General features: G+C 45.8%; 2 protein-coding genes across 2 annotated transcripts in view; both read right to left on the bottom strand.

The window, feature by feature from the left end:
• Positions 1-4,340, bottom strand: part of TRIM69 (tripartite motif containing 69) — a 12,918-nt gene extending 8,578 nt beyond the window's left edge. The window contains exons 1-2 of the mRNA XM_006020267.2: positions 4,263-4,340; positions 450-978 (exon numbers count right to left, since the gene is read on the bottom strand). Of these exons, the coding sequence (XP_006020329.2) occupies positions 450-956 (507 nt within the window). The 5' untranslated portion in view covers positions 957-978; positions 4,263-4,340. The remainder of the gene's footprint in view (positions 1-449; positions 979-4,262) is intronic.
• A 1,723-nt stretch (positions 4,341-6,063) lies between these two features.
• Positions 6,064-10,150, bottom strand: part of B2M (beta-2-microglobulin) — a gene marked incomplete at its 5' end in the record, with an annotated part of 5,923 nt that continues 1,836 nt past the window's right edge. The window contains 2 exons of the mRNA XM_025199904.1: positions 6,064-6,667; positions 8,995-9,031. Coding sequence (XP_025055689.1) covers positions 9,018-9,031 — 14 coding nt within the window. The remainder of the gene's footprint in view (positions 6,668-8,994; positions 9,032-10,150) is intronic.

Raw genomic sequence — 10,150 nt, 5'->3', positions numbered from 1 at the left:
CTTTCCCTTGTACACAAAAATTATGCTAATTTGAATTATCAGTACTGTTTCACCAAAAGTATCAGTCAAAAATCATGCCTCAGCCCCTCATAATTATGAGAACAGTTTGTAAAAAATCATGAAAATGTTTTAAAATAATAAACGCAGAGTTCATTTTCTTCGCCTTCTGGTTTTGAAACCAACAGGATGTACTTGTGCTGCTTCGTAACTATGAGGGCTAGAAGCTGATTTTTACTTCTAAATGACACCTTGAGTTTCTCATGTAATCACAGGATTCCAGGAACTGGGGCTTTAAGAATACCACCAAATATGGAGATAATCTCACTAAAATTGTGAGAGTTAGCAACAGTGTAAGTGTCACATTTTCCAAAGTTTCTGTAGCAGGAAAGTCTCTCTCTGGAAAATGTAAGAAAATAGCAGTTTCAGTCCTGATTCCCTGTGAACCTTACCACATACAATTGCACAGCATCTGACAGGAGAAGGAATTGGGAGCTTTGATCTTCAGGCTTCTGGGAATCTCTGCAGAGAAAGCACGCCAGTTTCCCATCCATCTTCCAGAACAGTGTAATGGGCTCAGAGTGTTCCCTGCATTTCTGCTGGAATCTCTCTATGTGAAAGGCCTGGATTCTTTCTACTACCTTTCCTAACACAGAGTTAGCAATGTACTGCTTATTTGGAAACTCTGCTTGGCACTCGGGACAGGAGCAGACTACCATCTTGACCCAAATGCCTTCAATGCAGGATTTACAGTAGTTGTGGCCACAAGGCAATATCACTGGATCTTTAAACCATTCCAGGCACAGGGTACAAGACAAATCTTTGGTAAAGTCTTCACTTTGTGGCTGTAAGACCAACTCAGATGAGCTGGTACATAAGAGGTTTATTTTACTTTCATTTTCGCTTAGAGAAGCTGACGATGAAGAAGAGGTACTTGGGCTGGAAGAAGACGACGACATACTGGAGGAATCAAATACTGTCCTGTTAGAGATAAAATGATTGAAATGAGATCCCAATGATTGAAATGACATTCCCATTTTCTCTCCCATTCTTAGGACAAATATCTCTGTTCTAGGACACAGATAAATGTATAGACAATAAAATAAAATCACAGTATGTATAGACAATAAAATGAGTATCACAGGTGAAAGAAGGACTATAATGAAGCTCTCTTGTTGAGAGGGGCCTCAATGGAGCATTGTATACCCTACGAATCATCCACCTACAAGCACAATTCCTTCCATTCACATCACCAGACAGCCACATTGTGCAAGCCTCACAACTTTTTAAGGGAATGGTCAATTCTCAACTTGAAATCCATCCTGTTTGCTTACTGAGCAAGTTTTACCCTGAATATATGAGATCTCATAGGCCTGCTGTCAGTAACATTCAACCTGAAGATGCACACTTAGACCACGTCCACATGAGCGCAGCAGAGCAGTATGTGGCACCGCAAACCTGTCTATGGCACCACATACCACACACTCAGATATCCTCCACACTGCAAGGGAGAGCTGCCCAAGCATGCGCTGTTCCACTTTTTTTCGCAGGTTTTTTTGACCCCTGGATGTCCCCATGGAAAAGAAAAAGCAGAGCAGCACACACACGGGCAGCACGCACCACTCAAAACAGGAGCCAAGCCATCCAGAGCCACGCTGCGACTGCCAGCCAGGCTCTGCAGAGCAGAATTGCAGCCATTTTCTGATAATTGATTTCAGTCTAACAAGGGATGCTTTTAGGATGGCCATCTGTGACAGCCAGAACCAGAGGGATTAATAAGCAATAAATATGTGCTTCTTGGAGGCATTTGGTATTTTGCCTAAACAGGTAATATTAGCTAATATAAAGCTTGTAAGTTCATAACCCGCAAATGTAACTTGTCTGTGACAAGTTTAACCAAAATGATAATTTAACTGTTCGTGGAACTGACTGGGCCCCATAGGCAAAGCTGTAGATGCAAGATTAGCTGACCTAACGAACGGTTTTTGCTCAGGGTTCAGCCTTGACGATAAAAACTGAATCCAACTGCCAGGCACACCAACACATTCCAGGAAAGCACATCCCAAGAAAGCATATTCAGGGAAACCTAAAAGGGGTTGGGCTTAGGCGGAGCAATGTCAATTTCAAACTTAAAGGTGCTGCATTGTAATTTTCTTATTGGATAAACCCAGGCCTGGGTAGTAACCTTTTATGATAATTTTTAACACCTTTCAATCCCACAGGGTAACAGCTATAGGGTAAGATTGTGAGTGGCTCTAAAGCCAACAGATTAGCATAAGACTAGGTATAAAAAGCGCGTGCATCAGGTGACCAGTAGAAAGGAGGGAACAGAACAGTCATTGCTGTTCCATGCCCGGACCCCGGACTCCTGGTGTGAGTGAGGATCAGATCCTGATCAAGGGAGCTTCCCTGGTAATCCCTCCAACAGCGTCTATCGGGGACGCCTGACTTCGCTGGAATCACCTGGCACGCACCTGGCATTGAGAGACTATCGATAAGTTGCCAACCCATGTCTGTCTGTCTGTTGTTTTAAACAGCCCAGTGGCTGATACCCTCACAGTGCCCAGCTGGCCTGCGACAGATTGATCTATCTATCTGTTGTTATTATCTGTTGTTATTATTTACTATTAGCTGTTTAATACTGCATTATCTGCTTATCATATTTATCTTTCTGTTAACTGTTGTGTGTGTGTAAGCTATAATAAATTTGCCTTTATTTCACTCCCAACTTTGCCTCCTCGATCCGAAACTGAACCAAACAGCCCAGTGGCTGATACCCTCGCAGTGCCCAGTTGGCCTGTGATAGAACTGATACATTCATGGTGCCCAGCTGGCCTGTGACACCATCATAGAGGACAGTCTGGTTGTCCTCTATTGATACACAGCCGGATGCCTTTATGCCCTCTACTTTTCTCTTCAAGAAAAGAGAGGCCCCTCTATTGAGGCCCCTCTCTTCAAGAGAAAAATAGAGGACGTAAAGGTATCCGGTTTCATAGCAATAGAGGACAGAGGACAGACTAGCAGAAAACTGGAATGTCCTCTATGATGGCCACCCTAGATGCTTTGAGTTTATAAAGCTTGAAAAACACTGCTCTAGAAGACCCAGTCTCACATACTACCCTCACCTTCACCCTGGGGACCCAAAATTCAAGTGTCTTATTTGAAAATCAAAACCTGTACTTATATTTTACCTGGCTACATCTTGTATCTTGGTTGCCCTAATCTAGAGCCTCCCAAACTTTCTGGACTAATAATCACTGTCAGCTCTCAGAATTGATTGCAGACCACCATGCACCGTTGTCCTAAAACTAGACTGATGCAATCTTCAGCCACAGTTTGGGAATCCCTGCCCTAATAAATATAAAGAAATAGTCCTGCACTGGGTTTCACAGTGAAGGTACTGGGCCCTCAGTCATTCCTGTCCTCAGCTCGGTGAAAGCTCACACAAGAAACCCGCGCGCCCCCCCCTACAGCTACCCCTTTTCTTTTCCTTATAATGCCTCACCCCTATGACAGCTTATTGGGCTGCATTTCTTTCTTCCCTGCCTGGTCTTGTGTAGGATTTTCTGTCTGAAACACACTGGAAAGGGAGGAGGAAGATGCCCTGCAAGGTCTGATCTTCCGCCCGTGGCAGCAGGTGCATCAACCGTGACAACGGCTCTGAGCCTTCCTGCAGGTCACACCACGACGCTTTGGCCACAGGGTGGAAAAGCAGCCAGAATCAAGGCGGCTTCTCTGTGCTCCCTCCCCTCCCGTGCTAAGCTTCAATTCACAGCGGTACATCGTAGTGAAGGAGACAGCAACAGCGTGCAGAGCTGCTGGGCATAAAGCTAAAGGGAGCGTCAGACAGCCCAGAGCCAGACACTGGCCAACATCCAGCAGCTCTGCTCTACACATACCCAAAGCACACCTATCACCCCCCTTGCAAAGGCATCATAACTCACAGCGCACACCCCCTGCCGGCACCTACACCCCCCAAGCACACGCAGACTTCTGTAAATGCTCCCCCGCGCAGGTCCCGGCCAACCCTGGGGCGAGGCTAAGTGAGCCCATGGCGGAGCTTTTACCCGTAGGTGACAGGCCTCAGCGAGCCTGGGGCCAGGCCCGCGTGTCTGTGTGAGGACGCAGGAGGCGGTGGAGGGGGCCGTTACTGAGACATGCCACCAGAAAGCGGCTGGGGGAAGGTTCTGGAACCGGGCAGCATGGAGGCAAGGACCGGGACGGTGGGGTGTCACAGCCTGGGGGCAGGGGCAGCTGTAAAAGACCTGGAGGCTGGAAGAGGATGGCCACTGGTCTGCTAGACCCAGAGGATGCGGTTGTGATCTGGAAGGAGACCAGCGGCCATTCAGCAGCAGACGTGGCCGTTTGAGACGGAGGTGGCAGCTGACATGAGGCACAGCGGCAGTTAGCGTGCGCTGTGCAGCCCCTGCCCTTTCCTCTAGCGAGGGGCTCCAACAAGCAGGGCCTGCTGACAGGGGAGAGGCTAAGGGAACTAAGATAATGCTTTGCCAACAATTAACATCTTAGAAGTGCTGTACAAAACTCAGCTCATCTGGGGGCATCAGGAAAGTCAGAAGGTTATATAGGAAGGTCAGCTAGAGACTGGCAATACTGTAACAATAATGCTGGCTTCACATTGTCCTTCAGAAGTATTTCAGTGCTCCTGCCATTAAATCAGGGGTGGAAAACACTCAGCTGCTATACCTGGCCTGCTGGGCATGACTAGGAGGGGCATGTAGCCTGGCACCAAATCCTGACCCCTAGGTCCTCAGTGGATATGGAGTGAGTGGGGGCTGTCTGACACAGCCATGGGCTGCCTGCAGCCACCTTGCCAGCCTCCATGACTGCAAGTGACTGCCTTGCCTGCAGCCAGTCTCCACCTTCACTGCAATGACCACCAGTGCTGCCATGCCCACAGTGGCTGCTGTCACTGTTGCCCCATGACCAAGACCAAGTCCAGCCTGCAAGGGACCCCACAGGCCAGATGCATCTCAGAGCCCGAAGTGAGTTTGACATCCCTGTATGAAATAACTGAAGGGGAACCTCAAGCTCAATTTAATCACCCAAATGTAAGCTTAATGAGAACAAGCTTTTCCAGAGCTTCACCTCATTAGAGATGTCATGTTCAAGGGGCAGGTAGGTGGGAAGTGCAATGGCACCTTTTCCCACTGATGGAGGTGAGAAGCCCAAGCTGTTCTTGCCTGCTGTGCCAGGGCTGGGCCCAGCTGGGGGTGGGGACAGGGGCAGCAGGGATGGACAGGAATCCCCCTGCCTGCACCTGCTCCTGCCAGGCTGTTGCCACTGTCCCCTCTGGCTGAGCCCAGGTCCTGCTCAGCCTGGCTGCCTCTGCAGCTCCCTGAGCAGTGGAGAATGCAGCAGTGGCAGTGGGGGAGTTGTGGGGAAGGGGGAAGCAGAAAAAGGCTGCCTTGAGCAGGATGGGGGAAGAGGGGATTTTCACCTGTTTTAGGGGCTAAAATGAAGTCTGCCCACAGTCATGGGGGCAGAGGCTGGGAGCAGAGGGCGCAGCCACCCCTGCAGTGTAAGTTGCAGCCACCCCTGTAGCATCCGTTGTTACTCCTGCACCATTTTCAGAAATCCTGGATCCGCTCCTGGTCACATCAGATTTCATTTTGTTTAAACTTTCAAAGGAAACGGCCTGTTTCTAAAGGTGTAACATTCCATTGCTGCATCTCCAGCCTAAATGCTAGTAAGCTCTGGTGATATGTGGGAACTAGGGAAAACAGACTTCTAAATTTGCATTCATGTTTTTGTACACCTAATTTAGAAGATGAAGCTCAGAGACTTCACCTACACATCCATAACATCAGAAACATTCTGTCCTGTTGCAGTCTTTCCAAAGTTCCCCGAAACAGAAGAATTCCTTTATTATTTGTTGTTGTAGTCAAAAACCGAGCAAAAGCCAAGAACTTTTTTTTTTTTTTTTTTTTTTTTTTAAAGCCAGAGTGCCTAGTTTCAACAAGGCAGGGAACCACTAGTTTAAAGGGTTTGAGCACCACACTGCATTCAGTGCCGTGAGACAAGATGCCGCTAACTCAATAAATAACATATTTCACAATATTATAGTATTTTATTAATAATGTACAAGACAAAACGTGCTGCAATTAAGCATACACCTACCCCACCCCCAATGCAGGTAAGTAGATTCAGTCTTGAATGTCTTTCAAGTCTGCAATGTAAGTTCTGCTATTATGCCTTAGGCACAGAATGGATAAATTGCAAATAAAATCCATGGATTTTGATCTTGATCCCAAGATTTACTTTAAAGTAACTGATCATTTCAAGTAGCAAGAAGCCTGTATTGTTATTTGCAGGTGTTCTTTAACCTAACTAAGATATCTAATGTCTACAATGCACATATCATGTTAGTACCCAAGTGCTTCTCTCTCTCTTCAGAGAGCTCAGTGAATTTGGGCAAAAGGCCCAAATTCTTAGCTCTAGACAATTAAGTGCCATATCAGAGTTTATGCTAGCGAATTTTCACTTCAAAAAGACCCTCACCCCCCTCCCACTTCAGAAACAATAATTCAGTATTAGCTACAAAGCTATATGTATTCATTTTAAATATCAAGTAGTTGGGTGCAAGGTGACAGGACTGCAGGTTAGGGCTGAAGCCAATTTCAGAGTGGAAAGCAAGGCACAACTTCAAGACCTGAAAAGGTAAAGAGATAAAATGTATTAGTGAGGAAAATAAAACTTAGAGTAATTACAGTTATTTTAGAGGACAAGGAACTGGAAAGACTCCAAGACCCAAGCCACAATAATCTAGAATCCCAAAAGGCCTATGCCGGAGGAATGGCAAGAGGCCATCTTATCCACTATACTGAGACAATCCTCAAACGTTTGTTTGGCCTGTTCTTCCACCACCTACGTGTAGCTTGTTCCAGCATGTCCCTGCTTTCATTAGTATCCACCCCCCACATCTACTATAAATCTACTTTGCTGCAAGTTAAGCTGCACTTTTTTGTCCTTTCCCAAAACAACAGGATGAACAATTCATCACCAGACTCTTCAGCAGCCTTTTACATTCTACAAGACATGTCCCCATTCAGCCTTCTTTTCTAGACCTTCAACTTCCTCAAAGGTCGTATTTTCTAAACCCCTCATAATTCTTATTGCTAGAACATCCTTCATTTGTTTACATCTTTCTTCGAGAGTGCTACCCAAAACAGTGCAGTTCGCCAGCTCCCATGTTCTGAGTAAAACCCATTACCTCCCTGGTCTAACTATTACAGTTGCTTTTTTGCAACAGCATCATTGACTCAGAAGTTTATTTCATGCAACTTCCCAGATTCCTTCCTGCTTCAGCAAGTGTTCACTCCCCAGTTGATTTCTAACTGTGGCATTTTGCAGGTACCTTTATTGAATTTCACCATGATTTCTGACCATTTCTCCAATTTATCAAGATTATTCTGAATTCTGATCTGATCCTCCAGACAGCTGGCAAACTTTTCCGGTTTGATGTTGCCCACAAATTGTTTCTGCATTCTCTAGTTCATCCTCCAAGCGGCCATCCTCCCTATTACTGAATTAGAATCATGCCCAGAAAAGGGTCCCCAAGGAATCCCCACTTTTAGGTTTACATATAGACAAGTGTCCCAAGGTTGCTCTCTCTCCTTACAAGTCCTAATAGATCCTAGTATTACTACCAAAAAATTAGAGAAAGTTCTGGGAGCAGTTATACCTCAGGAGTCTTATTCTGTAACCAGCTGTAGGTTTTAAGATCAGTTTGAATTCCTCAGTCTAAGCACTGATCCCTCTAGCAGTATATTCTAAATCACATATTTGTGGAACCTTCACACAAATTAAGTCTACCCAAGCCTAATGGGGAGTCTGAAATATGCTTAAAACACACCAATTTCTATAGCTTCCTTCCATACTAATGGTTATGTAGTAAAGGCAGCTTCACATCCAGCTGCCTTTACTACCCCCCACCCTCCCAAAACCACATACCCATACCCCCTTTACAGCTAGATCAACTCAGGACAGCATTCACCATGAGTCTAGGGACACCTGAACTTGTGTCTTCTGGAACCAAAGCAAGATGATTCAGCTGCTCTGCTACCCTTTCTCTGCTGCATACTAAACCTTACTGGTATTCAAACCCAAATTGCCCCAGGGCTAACAGATATGGGGCTAGCCCCTCTCACTCAACCACTGTAATGATTTCCTATCTCCAATGCAGTCTGCAATGCACTGGAGTATGGCCTATGACGTGCTTTGCAAATTCATCTTGTTTCAAAGGGCTGCTTTCTCTAGTTCCTGGAGAACTGAGGAGTCTCTAGAACGGGTGGGCAAAATACAGCCTGTGGGCCAGATGCGGCCCACCAAGGGAATCTGTCTGGCTCACGATGGGTCCCTTGGTCCTGCCCAGCCCATGGCACATGTGGCCAGTCCTACCCCCCATCCTGCCCTACCCACAAGGGTCCTGGCTGGTCTCCACAGAGACCCCAGGATCATAGGGCAGTGGCAGCATAGGGCCAGGGCAGAACAACCATACATTCCCTGCATGCATGCCCCTGCCCACAGAACCCACGCCTGTTGTAGGGCCATGTGGGGAGTAGTTTGCGAGACTGTCCTGGCTCTGCTGCGTCACTGCACCAAGATCCCAGCCCCAGCCACCCACAGATTCCACTCCAGGCCACACAGGGAGTTGTGAACTGTTGCAGTTGGGAAGAGGAGGGTGCTGATCTGGCCTATGACAGCTCACCAAAAACTTTCTTCATGGCCCTTGGGCCCGAATAACTGCCCACCCCTGCTCTTGAAGGACTAGATATTGTTAGGTATAAATTTTAGGGTGATCACACTCCCAAAGCACACCACAAACATCTACAAATCTAGTGGGAGGACACCGTCTCTGTTCTTCATCCTCTGGCCCTTGCTTCCTAATGCAGGAAGCTGCACACTCCCCTCCACAGCATGAGGATCAGTCTGGTACTGAACTCTTTGAAAGCAAGACAAAGAAAGCATGTAACTTACCATCTTTGGCTGAGGAAGACTGTTCAGTTATCTGGGTCTGCAAGAGAAAATGGCAGAATATGAGACTTCCCTTCCAAAGACTTCCCTTCAAACACCATAAATAACCTTCCTGCAAATCATAGAACACATGCAATGCAGTGCTGGATGAAGTGCACTCTTCCAGCAGCCAGATAGATGCTCAGCATAACTAGTGCTGGCTGATGCAATGGACCAGGCCACTGCCACCTGTATCTGTCTAAGACCTTATCTTAGTTTTATTTGTTGCAATTAATTATTTTCTCTCCTCCCAACAAGCCAAGCTCAGCTGAATTCCATCCTGCCCTGCATCTCCAAACTACAACCACAAAAACCAAGTCCAGAAGCTCTTTTAAAAAAAAAACCACCACACTGTACCAGTTATAAAAGTCAATCCCCCATTTTCAGGTTCAATTTTAGAAACCATATTCCAGGGAAAAAGCTGTTAATAACTTCTGATCAAGACCTTCGATCACGGCCCTTGCAAAATCCCAAAGGACAATCAAAGAGACAAGGAAAGAGCCAAAGGATTAAACTCCACTACAAATTCCAAAGCAAAACCCACATCAAATGAAAAAACATCATATGCACAAAAATACTGCAACTGCAAGTCAGGACAACAGGGAGCCCAATTATACATCAAGCCCATGTATAAATCAAAGGGTTTTTGTTTTTTTGGGGGTTTTTTTTTTTGTTGTTGGGGGGTTTTTTTTGTTTTTTTACACTTTGTTTTGTTGGGGAGGGGGTTTTAAAACAAAAAAAAAATAAAAGATGGAGTTATAACATGAACAATACAAGGCTCTCTTCCTCACATCCTCTTCAAGAACTAAGTCATGCACCAGTTTCACACAAACCCACTGTTTCTGGTAATCACTATTTAGCAGTAAATGTTGTTTATCAGTTATATTAAGATACTCAGGTAACATCAACTGGAATCTAGTACAGCACTGACAGGGGCTGCACTCTTCTGAACAGGTCTTCTAACTGACTAGATTTACAGCACCTTCAAATACCCAGAACCTAACCTTTCTTTTCCACAACTAGCAGCATCATGCAAATGTATTAGTTTACACATTTCCATTAACACCCAGTTTGTTACTGGAACCCAAGAGAAGTCCAAATGTCTGCACAAACAAGAATT

This window comes from Alligator sinensis, unplaced genomic scaffold (genome assembly GCF_000455745.1).
Source record: "Alligator sinensis unplaced genomic scaffold, ASM45574v1 scaffold1097_1, whole genome shotgun sequence".
Taxonomy (NCBI): Eukaryota; Metazoa; Chordata; order Crocodylia; family Alligatoridae; genus Alligator; species Alligator sinensis.
Note: the sequence above shows the minus strand (reverse complement) of the source record. Positions and strands in the feature narration are given on the sequence as shown.